Genomic DNA, 22,475 nt, shown 5'->3' on the forward strand with positions numbered 1-22,475 from the left:
CTTAATCTTAAAAAGGACTCAACCAACAGGCTTTCAAAAAGTGAATGCCGAATTATAAGCCAACCGTGGTGAAGTAGTATACAATAGCTAAAATCACAAAATGTTAAATGTAAAATTTCACGAGGTCAAGTATACAGTTTGAAAATAAGCATCAAACAAAAGCTCCGCCTTGACAGCGGTACATCCAACGATTTAAACCGAGCACTTCACGCCGACAGGGCAGGAGCGTCATTGCGTCATTGTGCCAGACAAATGACAGGAGTGCATTGTTTTGGATTTGAATTTTAGGCTTTTATTTTGGTGGACATTTAAAATACTTACACACTTAACAATAAATCGTTGGCAGCATATAAGACGTTTCACTTTTGTGGCATGGTACGGATTTCTCTGAGTAGGCTCATTTAGCTCAATCATCCCTAGATGCAAACAAAACTTTTTATTCACCTTGTTTTATAGCAATGGTTCTCAAAGTGAGGCCCTTAAGGGTATTGCAGGGGGTCCCCAGCAAAAAGGGAATCATTTATTTTCATCCATAAATACTATGGCAGAATGTATGAGTATTTTGGTCATGGGTTTCATACACTTTCTGTAATAAAATATCTAAAATCAAAATCTAATTAGATGTGGGACCCTGGGACAAAATCTTGGGGGTCCGTGGTCTAATTTGTGTCAGTTTAGCGGTTCTTGGCGTGAAAACCACTGTTTTAGACTGTTTATGTTCCAAATGCTCTAATGTTAATTATCTTTTCAGATGTGAGTAGCTTTAATACACTTTTATTTACTACGACAGTATGTTTTTATTAAGCAACAGCTCCAAAATGGAATTTAATTTTAATAAGTAATGCTCGTATGATCCAGCAAAACGAGCATAATGATAGTGCTTTATGCTCTTGTATTTGAACATCCTCATTTAATTTGGTCGTTTCTTTAATTGTTTGGTTCCCGGGAGCCCTAGTCCATTTGAGATGCGCATCATGCAGCATTGCCCTCAATTTCAGCATCAAATATATTATTGCCCGCTGCGCAGCCCAGCTGATGTTACGGTAACAAGAGAACCTGCAACGTGACCAGTGAGTCCAGGAAACCCGCCCACCCTGTTCTGGCTGACATGGGCTTTTGGTCGAGTTGGAAGCATCCATGGCTGGAAATGTAGACGCAGGCGCTGCTGAGGATGAACTGTGTCAAGCTAGACAGAGAAATAAAACACCGGAAATTACGACATCTGCCTTCAAAATTAAAACAGAGTTTTGAAAATGAGACGAGACTATGGACCGTTAAAAAGGAGACGCATGTCTAATCCTCCGATCCAGTCTGTGCAAAGTGATGTCAGCTTTGCCATCTGTAATCTACGTTTTCTTTGCACCTCCCCTGCCTTAAGATGTATATTTCTGTAGGTTATTAATCCTGTGCAATTCATCATGAATTAAGAAGTTCCATTGCAACTCCAGCTTCTTTATTGTAGTCCAATCAGCATGATCATGTTAGCTGACAACCACATTAATACATACATTTTCTGTATACTCATTCATATTTTATTGTGACAAAACATTTTGGGTAAAAAGCCAGACAGTCTTACAGGGTAACAATAGTTTTTTGCATTATGTGTTTTTAGGTTAAAAAATAAATGTATTTATTTCAAATCATGTTCCTTAGTTTGACAGATTTTCATGGAAACATAAATGTTTGTTTGACAATTACTCATGGCACACAAACATTCATGGTCCACATAACAAAGCTTCTAATGTGTCTATAAGAATTAAGATCTACATCTTTATTATGATGAAATTTTGAAGTAAAGTGTGTTAATAATGTAATATCTTGTGATTTTCATCTTCATTATCACTGACTATTGCTCTCAGCTAAGCCCTGCATATTTATGTGTTATATACTTAAGTTGATTATTATCAACTGTCTCCTATGAGCCTATACAAGAAAGAAACTAAAATACATCATAAATAAGTAATAATTAAGTTTAATAAATAAAAACATAAAAGCCCCACCTGATACATGAAAGTTCATGTTGTTTTATTCTGACTTTTGTATCACTATTTTTTCCAGGTGCTTTTCTCTCCCCACATATTTAAGAAAGTTGAACTACATTCTCTTTAAATCTGTCATCACATGATTAATTGATGACAGATCTATGTGTTGTGTTCATTCCAGTTCATGAACACAACACATAGAAATAAAATAATACAATAAAAAAGAAAAGGAAAAAGAAAAATTAATTAATAAATAATTGGCAAACTTCCTTATAATAGGGGGTGATAGATGGTATTACTTAGGTAAATAGAGTATATTACTTATTGAAATGCTTTTCTTATTTGTTACAAGTTTAAGAGACTTAAAGTACATATCAGTTTCGATTAAGATTCCCTTAAAACATGGGGTTGACTTAGATAATTTAGCTTTGTGAATATGAAACTTCCATAATAAAATAAAGAGATTAACAATAAAACATAAGTTCTTATCTTTATATTCGAAGTAGGTAATGACATTTTCCCCTTCAACAGTGATTGCACGTGTTTTAGATCGTATGTAACTCTCAGAATGTGATACAGAATGAACAAACAGAAAATATGAGTTAAAATTTCTTGTTCTGTTTTACAAAAGGTGCAATTGTTATCAACAAGCATGAATTTCGAGATAAACATGATTGTTGGATATATTTTTTTGCAAAGATTTCAAGTGTAATTCTCCAACTTTGTTTGTAATACAAAATCTAATAGGAACAAGCCAATCTCATTAATCAGAATGTAGAGAATTCTAATGCTACAGGGTGTTATTTTCTTTAAATTTAGAAAGCATTTTCTAATGTGTTTGTTGGTGCATTTGCTGCTAATATCAATATTGACATCTCTCGCCATCATGTTCGCGCTGCTTTTATTCTGAAAGTTGTGACAGGAAGTCGTGAACTATATCCGTTCACCGCGTTGACGCTTCTCTGAGTGCGTCTGTCCGCCCGCCGCTAGTTTGCTGGGAGCGACGTTATTGCTGAGCAACGGAGGGAGAGAAGGCCGACGCGCACAGCCAGACTGAACTGCAGCAACGGCAGGGCTGGGCTCTACACACACACACACACACACACCAGAAAGGAAAAGGGTAAGTGAGCAGTAGATTTCACTTTTATTTAGCTAACAGATTAAACGGCGCACCCTAACACTTTTAGCTAGGCGGTTGACCGGACTCACGTGAAGTTTGCGGCAGAAAAAAATGTAAAGAGTCGCCTTTCTGCTTCTCTGCTGTCATCTACTGATGTGAAATGTGTTTTTTTCAATGTTGGTACAACGGCGGATTTAGGAGCTTCTCGCTTTTCAAGCAATAAAACCTGGATTGAAATTCATGTATAAAATTTAGCAAACAGGCTCAGTAAATACGCTGTTATGCGTGTAACGGCTAAGCAAACTGGTCTGACTCCCTGTTGGCTAACTGGATGGCTACTGTTGTCGGCAGCAGCAGCATGACCAGCCTGCTCTGAGCTGAGCCGCCTTTGTAAAGCGACACACACTCGTCACTTTGCTGCCTCTGTGAAAACACCGGCCACATTTGCCCTGTGTGCTACTATTATATGTTTTTGGTCCGTTTTTTCTATTAGTTGCATCCTTCTGTGACCGCACGGAGGCTATCGAGACAGGATGCACATCAATGAAGGTCGGTCACAATGGGCGCTTTGTGTTCATCTCATTGGAAACGTGTTACCCTCGGGGTCCTATTTGAGTCTATCTTTATTGTCTGAAGGGTAGATGATATAGAGTAGGTATTTCACTATGTAATGTCGCTGCAGAGTGTTTCCCGATGTCGGACCCCCTCCTCTTCTTCTGTGTGGAGGCTTTGTTTTCGTGGGGCAGATGTAGCTGGCCTACATGCATCCGCTCTCTTTGTGTTGAGTTTGATATTTGCTGTCATCATCACATAAGATGTAAAACTCTGGGGAATGGCTAAGGATGTGCTATGTCTTTAATGCTGATATTTCTCACCATGCACTAACACAGATCTATAAGATGCCTTATTTGCATGCCTCTGACAAACAAATCATATTGTGTAGTTATTGTCTAATTATCAGGTAACAGACTGATTTGAATGCATTATGAATTTAGTCCAGTTGCTAGATGCAGATGTGTGGCAAATAGTTACACAACTGTTCAAAATATTTGAAAGAGAGACTTCTATTCAGCAGCAGCAGCCTAATTGTTTTTATTAATGTTAATCATTTCCCTTAATTGCATCTAATGGCTTAATGGTACCAGTGAAGATTGCTTGCATTCCAGGTTGGAATTTATAACAAAGTTGGTTGTTCACATGCTGGACTGGTGTGTTCTTAGAAAGCTGGAGAGCTATAGGCTGCACATCAGCGAGTGTTGTTAGTCTCCTCCTCCTCCTTCATCTGTAATAATTCAAATGTTTTGGGCTTGAGCCATAGAATGTGTGTGCAGATAATACCATCCAGTCCTTTCCTTTCTCTCATACACTCTGCCTTTTTTTCCACCTCCTTCCTGTCCTCTCCGCAAACGTGGCTGCCGGCACTGCAGGCCGGTTGGCTCTACAGGCGGTTGCATTTTTAAAAACTGTGTCAGTGTCACAGGACGGTTGCTGCACTTTTCGGAGAGGGAGCAGCAGCAGCAATGTCCTCGCTAGACTGCCGTCCCTTTACACATTTACAGTGTAGATGATAACACAGGCAACCTTGTGAATAAATAGAAACAGTGCCGTCTTTTTTATTTGTAGAAGTTTTCTTGTGTAGTCCTGTTTTCTTCTAAAGAAAAAGTGGAAACCTCAGCAACATTTTTCAGTGCTAAGTGGTCAATTTGACTATTAACATTGAACAGACAAAATAAAGTGAAGTCATGCCTTTTCATCCTCTGCAATCTCATCCATCCTGATTTACTTTGAATTTGTCTCTGGTTCAGTATCACAACTCTTGTGATGACCTGGTGGCCAATGAGCAACGTTTACACCATGTATACCAATGGTTTCCTTCAATAATATGAGTCTATTTTCTGTTCTAGTAGGACTTTGTTGTCCGGCCTGCCCACGGCCATTGTGTATAGTAGGAAGTTTAGGAAGTGAGTTCATTTTACTTCAGTGGTCAGGGAGCATTATTTGTGATTGAAAACAACCTAGCCTGAAACCCTTATATTCTTATCTTTTCCATTCTGTCTAAGATGTTTTTAAAAGTGTTTTTGTACCAGGGTGTCTGTGGCTAAAAATACCTGTGAATCGCACTTGTGTAATCTGCCGGCATAGAACCATTGAAGGGGTTCTGAGAGTCAGATAGCTTTGCCTGGTGAATCTCCAGCTTGTGTGCGGAGTCAGACAGAAACAGTGAATAGAAAAGTTTTTGGTAAGAAATTGGGAGAGACAGCAGAACAGAGCAGAAAACAAGAAAGAAAGCTTGAAGCAATTTATATACATAATCACCAGCCTCTCCCTTGTTATGGAACATCAAGGGCGTGTCTGGTTTTATTTGGCTTTCACCTTCTCAAAATGAAAAATTAAACAGTGACCTTCACATCTGTTTTGGGGTGTAACGTACTCCCCTCTGAGTTTCCGGTATTCAGTGTTTCTCTCCACTGTAGATATTGATCTTGTATTTGGGTCGTTTCCATTCCCATCTCGCCCTCTGCCAGGCTCTCTCTGATTGTCCTGTTATGCTAACACTGATCGTTTTTTCCCCCTCCTAAGTGCCAGTGTGGATTTCAGTGTGAGAGAGTTCACTATTTTTGTCCACTACTGAGGCAATTGCTGTGGGCAGCATAAATGTTGGTGCCCATAATCAACGTGGCAGAGTTGGCCAAATACTAATGTTCCTGTTAAAGAGCCACAGGTCAGTCATTATCTGCTCAGCAGGGGTAACGCAGGGCCATACGAGCACTCCCCAGAGCAAACCTATACTTGACACAGTGTGTGCTTTGGCTTCTGTAGGTACATAGTAGAGTGATTTATTCATGACATATCTTATTCAAGAATATTGCAGATGGTAAATGTATTAAACTAGTTCAAATACCTTTTTATTTGCAGGAATAGAGTTTCCCCTCCATTAGACTGACAAAAATGTATGATATGCTGAGTCTTGTGATAACATATTACGATTTATTCCCCCTTTTTTGACTGCAAATTATGTCCCCAAAGGACAACTTTGTTAACATCTGTTTTATCTAATAAGATACAATATTCTCTCTGTTCATGCCCAACTTCCCACCAATCCCTCTGACTGTGACCTGTGCTGACCTCACCAGAGAAATACCCATCTAGTAGACTGAAAAAGCAACAGATTTTATTATTCTAGTACCAAAAAGTAATTTTGTCCCTGATTGCAATATTAATGATTTATATAATAAAAGATAGATGCTTGGCGTTTGTGTGTCAATATAATATTGCCACACAAGATATTACAATACTGTGCTGTATCGACGCCCCACCCACATAAATTCAGATAATATCATATCAAGTATAAGTGAAGAGAAGAGTTTTATAAGAGAACTTATAACTTAATGTTTCTAAAAGTGAACTGTGTTTGTATAAAGTGTTTTCTTAATTATAACTCACTGGATAGATATAACCTTATTGTTCAACACAAGCTAGAAACAGAGCATGTTTTGTGTTTTTGCTTAAAAATGACTTAAACGATGAATTGATTATGAAAATAGTTGTCGACTAATGCATTAATACACTAATTGTTTCAGCTCTGGTCTAATACAATATTTATTGCTCTAATAGTTAACTAAAGTTTGCACATACGTTTATTATAGATATTCTTCTGCTTCCATTCCCCATTGAGAAAGTGGCCTCCAGAAATAAGTGCATTTTCTGAGGAACGTACTGCACACATGCTTCAGAGAATGATTCACATGCACTGAAAAAGACTATGCTGCAGGGCATGTGCTTCATTAATTCTCTTTTTAATCTATTTAATCTATTTTTTATCATATCTTTATCAGCATGAGCGCTTGTTCAGAGTGCTGGTTTCCTTCTTTCTCTCTTTCTCAGATAGTGCTTAAAGGCAATCTATGTTTTTTACTAAAACGCTGTTCAGTTCTCAATACCCGTGAAGAGTAAATTTCCATATGTAGGGCTGTAGGTCATGTGGAGCTCAGGGGTCGCGGAGCATGTGGTGGGTTTATGTCTTAAGGCCTGGGGTGTGCTGGGGTGTGCTGGGTTGTGTAGAGTTAATAACAATGAAGCCGGCTGGACGGATGCTGGCTAAATAGAGGTGTTTGCTTGTTTGTTCCTATCACCAACTGCTCATGTGATGTGCGTGGCCGCTTTTCTGCACCATATGGTCTTTTCTGCTGCATGGGACAATTTTTTTCATCCACATGCTGCATGTACATGCCACATTAACACACATTTAAACCCATACATACACATGCCCACTCTGCATCTTTCTGCAGATCTGAAGGGCTATGCTGACACCATAATGATTTATTATCTCCCTACATGCGTTGATCCGATGATGTCGTAAGAAATTAATGTTGGTGTATATTCAAAATGCATCGTTCGATAGCATAGATTACTTTTTCTTTGATACATTTTTTATTCAGAATTTGGTACATTTGATATTTATTCAATTGCACGATCCAGATTTACAAAAAGCACAGTGGGGAAAGCATGACCCGCTTTTGCCAAATGTTGAGCTGTCTCTCTTTCTCATCGTCATTGAACAGGAGAAAAAATGGCAAATGATGCAGTTGATCACTTTGTATGCATGTATGTTAGTTTGTGTTTTATGTGTATCAAAATGTTCTTCCATCCTCATTTGGCTCCACCTAATTCAAGCAGTGTTTGGAAGCTGGAGGAGCATCTTTGGCTGTGATATACACTGTAAAAACTACATTCAGCCTCAGGTCGCCTAATGAGCCCTTACGATAACTTATCAGGGATTTCAGCCTCCATTTGGAGTTTTTATGTTGAAAAAAAGGCAACTTGACAAGGAAAATGTTGAGACAAGTTTCTTTCTAAGACTAAGTCAGAAGAGGTCCCCCATACAGAAAATGGCTAGTGAATGTTTTGCCTTTTGCCGGCTATAAGGAGAGGTAGAATAGGGCAACTTGATTTAATTGTCAAATGGAATCAAACATGTAGAAACTGATTTCCCTGGAGCAGCCATAGCATGCTTCTCTGTGCACTATTAATTTTAGAGAACATTTCAATTGCTGTATTATTTAACTGCTATCAAACACAACTTTTGTACTTGCTACTGTATATTTACTTGTCATGCAAAGTGCTGGAGTTCAGTGTTTTAGCTTTGACACAGAAATACTCATTCCTCACACATATTACTCATACAGTAAGTTACATGCAAGTGTGACAAATGGCATTATAGTAGTGTGTCGGACTCTGAGTATGTTAGTGAAACACGATATAATCTGTGAAATGCTCACAGGTGATGAATTATGATTTTTAAATGCAATAAAAATACAATTTCACCACCCAAGGAGCAACAAATTGTAGCTTGTGTAATTTACAAAATTTTGATTCAGCTTGTTGTAAGTGTATATCATTATCTGCATTGTAACAAAAACAGTCTCTCTTTTTGTCTGAAGTTTAATGAGGAACAATAGAGTGTATACCTCCTTGGCCTCCTCAGCCATTGGGGACTACAAAAGCCTTTTGTCTGTCCGTTTGTCTGTCTGTCTGTCCAGAGGTTGCTTTGCTCTCTCGTCTCAAATCTGCTGCCCCGTTTGTTCTTTACACCCCTCAGGGTCTGGAGGCTTCCCTGCTCCCGAAACATCTCTAGGGTTGCAAGACCAATTCAGTCTATTGCCTATTACGTATTGACTTACTGACCTTACATCAGCATTTTCAAGGGAACAGGCTGCTGCTTTTCTGTTTGTCTTGTCCTTCAATGTACTTTTCTTTTATCCGTTACATACACCTCCAAAGTGCTGTCTAGCACCACATTCCCTCCTTGCTGTTATTTTGCCTATGTTGCAAAGCTACAATATTGATATTTTATTGTACCAGAACTAGGGGTGCACAATAGAATGACTCAATATCCTTATTGCAGTATAATATCAATGGCTGTATATTGACTAGCAGCTATGTACAGCATGCTAACCTCGACAACCCAGCTGTACTCTAATGTTAACATAGCCATCCTTATTAGCTAGGCTCCTTACATGCTTACTAATAACTTATTTGAAGGTCGTTCTCCGAGATTGACAGTATTGTACTAAGAACATATTATAATAAGAACATCATTAATAATAAGAACAACATTATCAGAGTTAAATTGAATGCAATAGTTTTAGACAAATTTGTGCAGCGTTGTTCATGATCCTAACCATTCAAATACTGGTTGATTCAGGAATCTTCTCTGTGGGGAAAAGCCGGCAACAATCCTTCCTCCAGCGCATGATCATGTTTTGATTCACAGGCAGGTCCGTTGTCAATGTGTTTGTGAGAGAGACAGAGCGAGTGAGGGGAGGGGCTGAGCGAATCTATGCGCTGCAGTGAAATACGATTTTACACATTTTTTAAAATAGTAAATGAAATTGAAATTGGAAATCAGTATGTGGTGGTCAGCGTTGACATTGGGGCGGGCCGCCACAAATAAATCAATGTATAGGAAACACTGCCTTTAAGTGAATATAATTACTGCTCCTTTCTTTGTCAGATCAGCCAAAGGGTATCTCACTGCTCAAGCTTCTGTAACTACAGAGTTCTATTTATAAATCAGCTTTTGCTGCTGTCATAAAATTAAATGCATCTCCTCCTGTCTGCCACAGGATTTCTCCTGGGAAAGACCAACCAGACAAGGAAGTTCAGAGCAACAAAAGCCTAAAAGCTTTTCAATTGAATCACTATTTATCAGTGAGCAGCAAAATATGACATAGGAAAATATCTTGCCATTAGTACTTCCCTTAGAAGCAATGCAGATAGCGTGTCACCGAGCCAAACATGGTTTTTACTTGATGAGTTTTGTAGAGCTAGCATCCTCTGTAGCTGCTGGGATGTTTTAATGTAGCTGCACTGACATTAAGCTACATTTTTACATTGTAGGCAGACAACCACACCCTTACTTTACTTGGGCTAAGTTTGGCTCTCATCATAAGACCATGTGGAAATCTGTGTGACGAGTGTATGAGTCTCTCTGAGCCCGTCTGTCTCTTTTTTTCCCTGGTTGTTTCTCTCCTATTATCTTCTCAACTTTGGTTTGCTTTAGCACATGTGTGTTTGTGTAAATCTCCGTGTGGAGGCTGCGCACAGCTGCTGTCAGGGTGTGTGATGTGATCTGAGTCAGCTATCAGGGTCGTGGTGGTGATGTGACGCTCTGAGGGACATTAGAAAGAAAAAGCAGATGAGTAGTGCTGATGGTTACCCAGCTATTGCATCATCCTGGGATACACGATGGAGCCAGATGCTACGTGGAGAGCAGCAGCCGTGTGTTGGCTGCATCAAAGAACATATTAGGTGATGACATAAAATAAACTGGCGCTCATTGACATTACTTCCTGTCCCTTTTCAGCCAGTGTCTGTGATTGGCTAATTTGGAGTGGAGGGAAGAGATTTGAATTGTTAAAAAAACCCAGAAGATTGTTATTAAAACTTTTTACTGGTGAACGGAAACATAGCTGTAAGAGCGATTAGTCACAGCCAATAAATCTGATTATCCAGCACTGCTTTACAATCACCCCGCTTATTTTAAAGGTCTGAACATCTTATTATATAATGAATAATAATAGCAATTTGCATCAATAGATGACACATGGTTTTTCATTCACAGTCATCAAAATCAACATCAGATGCACATTTACTGTGGACTCAAAGATGAGTGAGCTCTGTCCACCACAGGAAGAGCTGTGCATGCTTCCTGTCCCTTCTCCTCCATACAAAGAATTCACAGTCATCTTGGAATAATCCTGCCCTTTCACTCCTTAATTCTGTGTGTGCATATGTGTATGTGAGAGAGAGAGTAAGAGTGAGAGAGTATGTGGGAAATAGTATACGCCTGCCAAAACCATGAGGTCACTATTCCTCTTTATTAGCCCCAACAAGAATTTGAGTTGTTGAAATAGTGGAATAGAGATAGATGACAGAACCCCGCGTAAGGCTGCAACTAAAAATGAATTAATTTCATTATCGATTAATCTGTTGATTATTTTCATTAATCGATTAGTTGTTTGGTCCATAAATTGTAAGGAAATGGTGAAAAATGACAATCAGTGTTTCCGAAAGCCCAAGATGATGTCACTCAACTTTCTTGCTTTGTCCAAAACCCAAATATATTCAGTTTACTGTCGTACAGGAGCAAAGAAACCAGACAATTTAAAAATAAAAATATTCACAATTTAGAAGCTGAAATCAGAGAATTTCTACTTATTTTCTTAAAAATGATTGAGTGATTATGAAAATAATTGATGATTTAATAGTTGATTTAATAGTTTTTTTCAGTCTATAAAAATTTTAATTGTGTATTACCAATATTTAGAATCAAATTTTTGCATCTCTTCCTGCTTTGTGTTCCAGATTAAACATTTTGCGTTTGTTTGTCTGTGATTGTAAGTTGTAAGAGGTAGCATTTAGTTTATTTCTGACCAACTGTACAAAACCCAAATAAATTCATTGTTCTATTATATGCAGCAAAGAAAAGCAGCAAACACTTACATTTTAGAGGCTAGTACCAGAGAATATTTAGCATTTCTGTATTGAAAAATGACAAAATAACACAAAATTACCCAAGTTTTCTATTGATTAATCAATTAATTGTTTTAGTTCTTGTTATTTGAGCTCAGTGTTTCTTATGGATTATTCAGAGTAACAAGGCCTCTTTATTTTTGATACTTTTTGAAATTTACCTGCATTGTATTGAGGTGGAGGCAGAAATCCAAGAGATACTGTATCTGAAAATCTGTCTGCATGGCCGGACACCACTAGAGTTAAGTGAGAAAATATGTTTTTTGTAATTGAGGTGAACTAACCATTTAACATTAGAACTGTAAGGAGCGCACGTTACTCAGACAGCTGTGCCTCCTTCGTCAGACCCACCACTGCATTCCTCCAGCTGTGCCATGTATTTCATGTGTGATAGCAAGAAGGTTTTATAATGGCACCACACAGGCTAGTATGCATCGTATTCAGGCTCCTCAACCACATTCTCGTTAATCTTGCATTCTGCAGTGGTTAGACGGCAAGCCTTCAGATGCTTTGGTTAAAGTGGGGAGGGGAAACCACGCATAATTATAGTGTAATTGCAATGCCGTTGTTGTTCTTTGTAGGCTTTCTCTAATAATGTATGCATAGTGTGTTGTTCCAGCGTGGCATCCAAACACAATATCTGTTCCATATCTAACACATAAAGTGGTCAAATGACTGCAGTGTAGCACATTAACTAAGCAGAGGATGCATGTCATAAAAGCATGAGATACTGGGTTGTTTGATTGGATTTAAGGAAATCAAATCTTGCATTGTTCTCCTATCTGTAGTCCTTGTTTCCCCAAACTAATTCTTATTATAATATAATATATAAGGGTTAGGGTTTTATTATTACAAGAATTAGTTTGATGAATGATGCAGAAGATTTTATTAAGTAAAGGTTAGGGTGAATTTAATGTTATGGTTATTGTTAACGGGGTTTCAACATAATAAAGTCTTATGTTTGTACTCGCTCTATGGATGATTTTGTTCTGAGGATGCACAGTATTTGCAAGTTTACAAGTTTACTCAATTTTGGACATAACCATTCTTGTCAATGACGCAGATCCCCACTTCTCTCTTAGTCTATGTTTTTCCTGTCGCTCTTCACTAACAACACCATAAAAGCAAAACTGACATAGAAATATGTTACAAAACACTTGTTGCATGTTGCAGTACATTACTTATATCACAGTACTTTACAACTCTCTAAAATTCCCATACTAAATGTTTTGCATATATAAAATTGTTGGATATCCTGAGCTGTTACTGTGATGAAAAAGCTGATCCCTTTGCATCAGACACAGCTGTTGCGTTGGTACAGTTACGTTCCCAACAGCATCGAGCAAAGGAACTGTCAGAGGTGTGCAGTTGATTAAAATTTTACCCAGGGGATTATTGAGTTGGTATACCAAGTACTTATGAGGTCAAGTGAGCAAGAGCTTAGCTCAATAATCTTTAATTCCTTCTCTGATGGGCTTTTCTTGGCACTTTCTACACACGACAGAGCTCCTGTTATTTCATCAAATTACCATGAATAGCTTCCCTTTGAAACCTGTTTAATTTTGAAAAAATAAATTGTGAAAGTATTAAAATTGACTAAACCTCAGTATAAACTTGCTGCTAAAAAATAAACTGAGCAGCTGGCAGTACAATTTAGCAGTCAGCCAGCATCAGTCACCAAACTTCTAACATGCTATGTAGCCAGTCAGTTAGAAAACGGCCATACAGATATCATGCTAGCCAGTAAGTCCTGCTTAAAGTTGTTCTTCAGGCCTTGGCAGAGTGGCTGGCTTTGACCTCCTTTCCAGCTCATCTGAAGGAGAGCGAGGGGAGGAGGTAGGCAGGGAAAATAAATGTCCTGCTGGGGAGGCCAGCCAACATTCCTACATCACTTCCTCCTCTAACATCTGGCAATGATCAGGGCAGGATCAGGGCAGGGCAGAGAGAAAAAGAGGATGTATGTTACTGGCTGGATTAGTGTTCATTTGCAGGCGTAGACAGTGAGGCATCGCATTGCAAGACCGCCCACTCAGTCTTGTTCCCCCTACCAGCAAAACAATATGAATACAAGATTCAGTAGATCTCTATCAATGTTTACACTTTGTCTAGTTTAATTAATTCATATGTTCTTTCATACATCTCAGCTTTTGACATCATGTTGAAAAGGAACAAATTATATGTGTTTGCCTGCTTCTGTGAGTATAAATAAAAAAAAGAAGCTTTCTCCTTTCTCAGGATGGCCTAGCTGTGTTGTGTCGGCAGTCTATCAGCAGTGAGCTACCTGGACCAGAGGTGTGTAATATAACTCACCACTTTATTTTCCAATATTTAAAACAGCTTACTTAATATGACTATCTGTTCGAATAAAAATAAAATCTCTCTTTCAAAAATACCATTGTTTAATCGACTTATACATATTGCAAGTTGCACTCTGATAAGGTAACAAGGATGTAATGTCTTAGTCTCCTTTAACATCCAAATATATAATTATTTGGCTAGTTATTTTTATTGTTTCATAAGAATTGCCTTTATATTATTTTAATCCCTCCTGGTCATAGTCTGTTTTTAAAGAGCACTGTGTGTGAAAATCGGACGTTATTGGTTCAACAAAAGTATTCCTGCTGTGTTTTATATACTATTTTAATAATATCCTGTAGATGTGAGTTTGTTTAGATGATATACTAAGAAGATCATTCTCAGAACAGTTCCAGCAGGTGTTATATTTGAAGAAAGGCTCTTATACTGATGTTTATATCAACAAATGTGTCATTGTAGCAGTACCTTTGAAATATTTTATCCTTTGTGAGCAGTTTTACCGCTGTGGCACTGTAGCAGTAGTTCAGAGATACAGATTATCTGAACTGCTGCTTATTTGTTTTTATCCCAATAGGTGTGTACCAGAGGCAGCAGCAGGTTGCAGCAATGAGTGTGACCTCCTGGTTCCTGGTGAGCAGCGGGGGGACTCGCCACCGACTACCCCGGGAAATGATCTTTGTTGGCCGGGATGACTGCGAGCTCATGCTACAGGTGAGAGCACTTTACACACCAAGTTCTTCACTGACAGCAGCTTCAATAAACCAGAACAGATCTTTGTAGATTACTATGTTGTAAGATAATATTATAACCAATAAACACAAACAGCCTGAGGCATATAAATAACCTGCTGACCTCACAGTAGTCTGTTTCATAAGCTAATTGATTACTGAGTCTGACTACAAATGAGTTCTCAATGCTCATGCTGCTGCAGTAGCAGAACATGTTTATATGTAGGGCTGCAGCTAACGATGATTTTAGTATTCGATGCTTCGATAGATTATTTCAACGATTCATCAATGCGTCGTTTAAGAAGTACTTTTGCTAACAGTTATAAAGACAAAGAATATGGGTGAAAGCATAGATTAGCACACGCAGGTAGCAGGGATTGTCTGAGCTACAGAGAGAGGGAGGGGAGTTAAAAGGTGCAGCTCCCGACACGCAGTTAACTCCTGACTGTGAGGTTACGACTCACGGCCCAAAAAGGAGAACAACAAACACACTTGTTCACATTTTCAGCTGAGGACTGCGGCTTACTTTGGCTAGCCTTCAACTCAAGATTTCAGCTAAATGCTAAAGTTGCTGTTAATGTTACCTTGTCTGTTGTCCGCTGGCAGAACACCTTTTTGTTCAGCTGCTGTTGTGCTGTTGCCAAGGCGACATAAGTTTCGTTTTACGGTGGACGGACGGTAACATTACAGAGTTGTTGTTTTCTTTAGCATGAAATAATAACATACTTTGGACACTTTCTTCTTTGTCCCTCGCCATTTTCTCTCTCTTCCTCCACTTTGCAAACAGCTACATTATAATCCTGACGTGTTCACAGCGTAAGCGCGATGTGCGACAGTAATAAATGTCCGTGCGAAACACTGTGCTGTATAGTTACATGGATTAAACGAAGCATCGATGCAAAGAATTTGTGTCGAAGCATTTTATTAATCGATTTTATCGATTTAATCGATTAATCGTTTCAGCCCTATTATATGTCTTCATGTTGGTGCGTGTGTGTGTGTGTGTGTGTGTGTACTGTGGTGGTGTTTGTGCAGCTGTGCATACACCAAGGGAGACCATGTGCATGCTCATGTGTACCTTTGGTCACTGCACTATTTATAGAAAGTGGGGCAGATACCTCTAGAGTTAGATCTTATCTGACTGGGTTGTAGTGGGAAGAGGGTGCAATGCATCCATGGCAGCAGTCTCTGTTAAGACATTACATGTTGATACAAGTTAATGGTACCAATGTCTGTCAGAGAGGCTGACTGTACACACATCCAGGACTCTAACCGATATTTATTCATTTTTACTGTGGAAAATAGCTTCACTTTTAAGATTGTCCTCTTTGCTGCTGTTTACATATTATCTAGATTTCTGCTTTCTGTGCAGCACTTTGTAAAAGTGTTAGTTATTAATGGCTAAAATAAATCATGCTCCATGCCTTTTAGATACCATTTAATCCTATTGGGTGTATGGATCCTTATAGTATCAAATCCAAACTTCAGAGATGTGCAGAAATGTAATCTATTCATGAGTTTTCTGAGTGGAGGAGGCTGAAGCGTATGACTGACTGAAGTATTTTTTTTATCCAAGTGCACAGTACGGTTACTTTCTTTACTGAAAACTGAATTTTTTACTTGAGAAGCTTGCTTTATTTGTCATCACAAGCCATGGCTTTTCTCACCAATGTTAAACACCCTCAAGGTAAACTGTGAGTTTTTCAGCTGTGAGTTTATTGGCCTACAAATAGTCAGTGTGGTACAACCTATTATATTTTATTTTATTCAAAACATCATTCCTATCCTTTCCTATAGTATTATTTGGTATTTTAAAGTTGATAGGATTTTATATCTTGATGTTCCTATGTTAAATCTAAGCATGCTGTTGCTCACATAGTCTGAATGAGGATGATACAAATTTGACACCCTACTAGTATCACAAAGACGTGTGCTTGCATACATAAAACTTAAAAAATACTTCTGGAGCTTTTGTGTCACACGGTCTTCCACAACAGATGGCATTTGCCCAGTTGTCATATACTTTTTTTGAACACTTTTGTTCTTTTTGTGGTCTCTTCTTCTTGAGCTTGTGAGTTTGTTTTATTAGCTAATGACTCAAGAATGAATCTCATTTGGAAAAATACTACTTTATTTCTGAATATAGACAGCAACACTGTGTCTAAAGTTGACCATGTTGCCCTTTCAGTCTGCTGATTGCTGAGTCTCCCAGTTGGCCTAACTCCTCTCACAGTCCTGTTCTTTGATAAAGAAACTTGGAGACAGGAGAGAAGTAATAAGGGTAATTTACTGAAGCTTGTAAAACTGAGTTGTAAAAGATCTGTTTGTTTTTTTCAAACACATTCTTTAATATGTCTCCAATGACCTGAGGGTCTAGTGCTCCTTCATATGTGTGTGTGTTGTTGTATTCATACACTTGTGATGTCTTTGGAATGACAGAAAGATAAGGGAATTGACCCAAATTGAGGACATTTTTTGGCTTTGTGTGTGTGTCTTTACATAGCTGCTTACAGTTGTCCTCCATGTGACTGCTTTAACAAAGCCAAGGCTTGATCACATGGCTAAACTTTAAGTGCTGCCTGTGTCATGCAGCAAATACAACACAAACACATGCTCACAGATAGAATATCAAACTTCTAATAATTGTATGACAGAGAATTATCACACTGTCACTCGATTGGTCTGAGTGAGTGTTTTGTAAATGTTTTGGTGTCATCTTGCAGAATGAATCCATCACACATGTCAGGGGTTTTGACAGTGCTATTTACAAGCTCTGGCCTCATGATTAGAAGAGATTCTTACTGTATTTATTTACTGAAAAGGGGAAGAAGTGTATTAAATACAGGAACACGGTCACCAAGATGTCAGTCTGAATCATCACAATATATTTTTCCTCTGGGTAATAAATTGGATTAAAAAAAGTCAGTGAGGCTGTTGGAGATCTTTCTGTCTCTTGTAATTATATTTTCTGTCTCATGGCTGAACTCATCTACCAGTGTGTTTGTTTGTAGTTTTCTTGTTTCCTTGATGAATCAAATTTGCCTTGTGTCTTTATCTCTTCCTCTTTTGGTTATATGCAGTATTTTGTCCCTTTCTCTTTCACTCTTAGACTCTCTTAGACTTATATGCACAAGATTAATGTACGTTAACTCATGTAAGCATATTTTGGTAAAACGGGTCTGTATCTGTTCATTTTGAACCCTTTGCTTTCACTTAAGATGTATTTACTTCGCTGACACTCACTTTTTAGTTATGTTGTGCTACTACACATCGGTATTCTAAGTTGCCTCTGCACATATTCAGTTGGTCAGCAGTATATCTGTGTGTAACAGCATGACTCTGCTCTGTCCTGTGGTGTGAGTTGGTTTCTATCCTGTTTGAGCTAGCCTAATCTCACTAAGGTAATCTGTTCAACGGCTGGCTCTCTGGAGTCGATTTCCATGCCTTTAATTCAGCAACACTTCAGCCATTTTATTGAAATATTTGTTTCAGCATGAGTGTGCCGTCCAGTTGTCTTTTTGTTTAAACATGAATTTGAGATTCAGCTCCTAGAATCAGCATTCATCGACTTCAGCACAATAAACTCATGGAACTCATTGTGCAAATTACTTTCATTTTTGTTGTTATGGTATTAGTTAATTTTCACTCCCATGTTGTTATAAATGCATGATTCGTGAGTCTAACAAAGTGATTCACTTGCACAACACCTCAGCACAATTATTGGATTTGTTAGATCAAACTGTGCTAATACATATTCATATTTATCTGACTTTATCACAGCGTTAAGTCAGCACAGGAGAAGGCTGAAACCGGAATCACTGAGAAATGTCTTACCTTACACCTGCCATTTTAATATCAGACAAGCAGCTGCAAACTCAGACTCAGGAGACTTTTGAATAACTAAAACTAAAATAGGAATTGTTAAAGCTGATGTAAAAGCAAACTATTTGATGTTACTATTGATGTCCCTTATCTGAAGGGCGTTATTACAGACATTTGGAGATTCAGTCAGTGTCAATGCATACTTAAAATTCTGTAACATTGATACATGAGAGGGATATTTGCCAAATTCCATAGTATTTTGATATGTGAGGCTCACATCATCTTTTTTTTCACCACACAGAGGAAGGTTGCAGTGTTTGCGCTAGAAACGATATACCCTCAAAACAGCTAGGCTTGAATCTAGACACCACAGAAAATCCATACTTTCACCTCCAGTCCTTCATTGTTCCAGTGCTCTCCTTGTGTGTATGTGTGAGTTTGATTGTGTGTGTGTGTGTGTGTGTGTGTGTACAGCTGTACGTGAATGTGAAGGTGTCGGTATGTTGTGTGCAGTGTCAAAGACATTGGAATACCTGCTGAAAAGCTTCAAGTTGATATTATAATAGATATCATGCATAGTAACATTGAGGCTTACTATCAGAAATACATTCTTGACATTGGATGCTCATACCTCCACAGAGATTTGTAACATAGCAGTCTGCTCTGGTCACACACAGCCCTCTAATGGTTTGTGTAAGTAACAGTTGTTAATCTGCAGAAGAGCAGCACAGATGAGTAAAACTAATATTTCCATCTGCCTGATCTTAATAACTAGATCTAAGTAATCATATTAATTTCTCAAGTGTAACAACTGGGTTCGTATTTGTGTATGTTTTTGTTTGAAGTCGCGCAGCGTGGATAAGCAGCATGCAGTGATCAACTACGAGGCTGGGACTGACGAACACAAGGTCAAGGACCTGGGAAGCCTGAATGGGGTGAGTACAAAGAGAAATATGCTAAACAGAGAAATGTTAGGACAAAGATAAAAGGACAAGAGAGATCAAATACAGGACAGAAATGAAAAGAGGAGAGAAGGAGGTCACAGGATGGATGAGGGATAAGAAAATTAGTTTAACCAGCTGAAGGAGGAGTAACAGGGTTTAGAAAGAGATGGATAGAGACTATACAGGAAAAACAATTATATTCAAGGTAAAGGTAGAGGGAGATAAGGTTCTTAGGGTTAGAGGTTAACCTATTTTTTGGCAGTCAATATGACCTTCAATTTTTCTGCTGCTAATCAACCTCTCAATGAAGATCTGTATCAGTGCTGAGGTCAATTGAAATCCAAGCCTAATTATGCAAATCACAACTTAAGGGCACAATCTGTGATCCAAATATAAACAGGGCCACTAAAAATCGTAACACAACCTTGGGACTTCCATCACCAGATTATGCAGGTTGAGGGATAGATAATATATCAAAACTTACACTATACACTTCATCACTGTACACATAATTGATGATAAGTCCAAACATTTATCTGTAACTTTAGTTGTAATTCTGTGTTAGTTGTTATTATCTATAACTTTAAGGAACACAAACTGTGTTTTTCCCATTTCTCTGTTTGACATTGTAGCTCAGTAAAATCCTGTTACAGCTGCCACATGCCATTAGTCATGTGTAGTGATTAGCACTCCCTACACGCCCACCAGATTGGACACATATGCAGCATGTCCCTCACATCCTCTCCAGCCCTTAGACAGGAAGTCAGAGTCAGAGCCACTTCCTGCTGTGTCATTAACCATCTAGCTTCTTTGGCTGGATTCAGAGGAAGTTTTCTCCTGCTGAGTCAGTGGATATACAGAGATTTGCCACAGTGGTGTGAGTAAAAAAGTTGTGTTTGGGCAGTGTCACAATGTACTGTCTTTCTGGGGTTGCTACACGTTGCTGTTTTGTTAAGCTGTAATGAATTCATCTCACTAGAGAGTAGACAGGAATGTTTTATTACAACAGCAGTGCAAGTATGATAGAATTTCATTTGCACTGCAGCGAAACCTTATCTGTCTCAGAGCCGCATAATAGAAGGAGGGGTGAAAGGGGGGAATGGGAGTGGGAGAAGGAAAAAGATGGAAAAGAAAACAGTCAAAGGGAAAGACATGTATTCTCATACTTAGGCCTTTAGTCCTGGCTGTGCAAACTAATTTCTTATAAAGGAAGCACCGGGATCAGCTGATTCCGCTGTTCAGCATGGCTTCATCATGCATACTAGGACCTTACTGACTACATCCCAAAACTAATTTATTCATCAATTCATCATCAAGAAAGTATCCTCAATGTTACGGCTTCCAAAATCCTGAAACCAGAAAAAAATATCTGACAAACATCTAAGCGAGAGTTGGAAAAATGGTCAGAATATTAATCAGCAAGTGTTTTAAATAACTAATTGTTAGAGATATTTTACAAGAAAAACATCATTCTCTTGTTACAGCTTCTCAAATTGGAATTGCTACTTTTCTTTGTTTTATGTGTGAGTAAACTGAATATATTTGGGATTTGGACTGTTTTTTTGAAGTTGAAAATGTTGATGTGGACTTGTTGAAATTATTATTGGCATTTTCACTGTTTTCTGATAGATCTTATAGACAAAACAATTATCAATTAATTGAGAAAATAATTGAAAGAGTAGTCAATAATAAATATAATTGTTAGTTTCAATGCTAATTAAAACTTGGCAGCACGGACCCTGCTATGTGTGACACAACTGTGCCTAATCAGATGCATATTGTGGTGTCATCTTTCTTTACTTTACTTTTTCTTAGATGGAAGATTTTAATATTAACATTCACACACAACCTATAGTTGAGTTTGTGTTAATGTTATTTTTTATTGTTACACTTGATTTTAATTACCATCTCTTTTTGTATTGCTTTTTCCTCCCATTTGCAGACCTTTGTAAATGATGTCCGCATCCAGGAGCAGATGTACATCACTCTGAAGTTGGAGGACAAGCTGAGGTTTGGATATGATATCCTTTCCCTTTTCTGATCTTTTAACCTCCTCAGACCTCACATCCACTAGTGGGTTGATCATTACCAAGATGCCTTTTTTTTTTACTGTGTGCTATATGATGATATTACAATTTACAGCTTGCAGTAGTAAATTGTTTCATGCATCTGTACCAGTATTTCCCTAACCTGTTTGCCTCACATACCAACCTTTTCACGGTGGTGAGAGGAGAGCTCACTGTGCCTGAGGAGGCTCTAAAGGTAAGAGCACACACAACCAACCTGTGCCCTAACACACCACTCTCAAGTATCAATGTTTGTCATGATACACAGTTGTTTATACTACTTAAATCAATTGTTTAATTTTCTCATTCTCCTTCTAGCATGAAAAGTTCACCAGCGGCCTCCAGCTGAGCAAGAAGCCATCCAGCGGTGAAAGCACTACAACCACAACCACAAGCAAGTCTCCCACTAAGACCCCAACAAAGACACTGAAGTTAGCCAGCGGCAGCACACAGAGGCCGGTGGAGAGTAGAGCAACAGACGGGGTCACTTCTTCCAAAGAGCCAACAGCTAAACCACTGGACGCTCACAAAGCAGAGGAGAGGTTAGGAGGTGAGAGACAGGTCATAGAGGAATTTGTGACAGTATAATAAATGTGAGGAACTTTTTTTTGGTGACTGTTTAACATTGTTATTACCTAATATTTAATGTTAATGCAATGTGCTATGTTGATTTGGTCTATTGTTTACACTCTTTCCTTAAAAGTTTGATTTGTTGACTGGCAACATTTTACTTTAAAACATACAAACAATATCTTCAATTCAAATCTTGCAACTATGTTCAAACAATATACTAAAACCCTGTAAATGCTAAAATGTCATTGTTTCAACGCCAATTCACAGAATTTGTATTGTGACTGTCTACAACCCCAAGAGAACAGGCTTCTGTGTTCTGCATTCATATACTGTAGGTGGAGACATTTACATGGTCCACATTTGTCACATATCACCTCTGTATTTTTAAA

At 38.3% G+C, this 22,475-nt stretch overlaps 1 protein-coding gene across 6 annotated transcripts in view; it reads left to right on the forward strand.

Moving 5' to 3' along the window:
• Window positions 1-2,961: 2,961 nt before the first annotated feature.
• The window catches only part of cep170aa (centrosomal protein 170Aa), a 43,047-nt gene continuing 23,533 nt past the window's right edge, over window positions 2,962-22,475 (forward strand). For all 6 annotated transcript variants that reach the window (XM_038737027.1, XM_038737030.1, XM_038737028.1 and 3 more), the window contains exons 1-7: window positions 2,962-3,102; window positions 13,873-13,929; window positions 14,528-14,664; window positions 19,349-19,438; window positions 21,390-21,468; window positions 21,651-21,709; window positions 21,832-22,063. In XM_038737027.1, coding sequence (XP_038592955.1) covers window positions 14,560-14,664; window positions 19,349-19,438; window positions 21,390-21,468; window positions 21,651-21,709; window positions 21,832-22,063 — 565 coding nt within the window. In that variant the 5' untranslated portion in view covers window positions 2,962-3,102; window positions 13,873-13,929; window positions 14,528-14,559. The remainder of the gene's footprint in view (window positions 3,103-13,872; window positions 13,930-14,527; window positions 14,665-19,348; window positions 19,439-21,389; window positions 21,469-21,650; window positions 21,710-21,831; window positions 22,064-22,475) is intronic.

The sequence above is a fragment of the Micropterus salmoides genome, unplaced genomic scaffold (assembly GCF_014851395.1).
Source record: "Micropterus salmoides isolate LMB-PRFRI ecotype aquatic unplaced genomic scaffold, ASM1485139v1 Ms_hic_scaffold_22, whole genome shotgun sequence".
Lineage (NCBI taxonomy): Eukaryota > Metazoa > Chordata > Actinopteri > Centrarchiformes > Centrarchidae > Micropterus > Micropterus salmoides.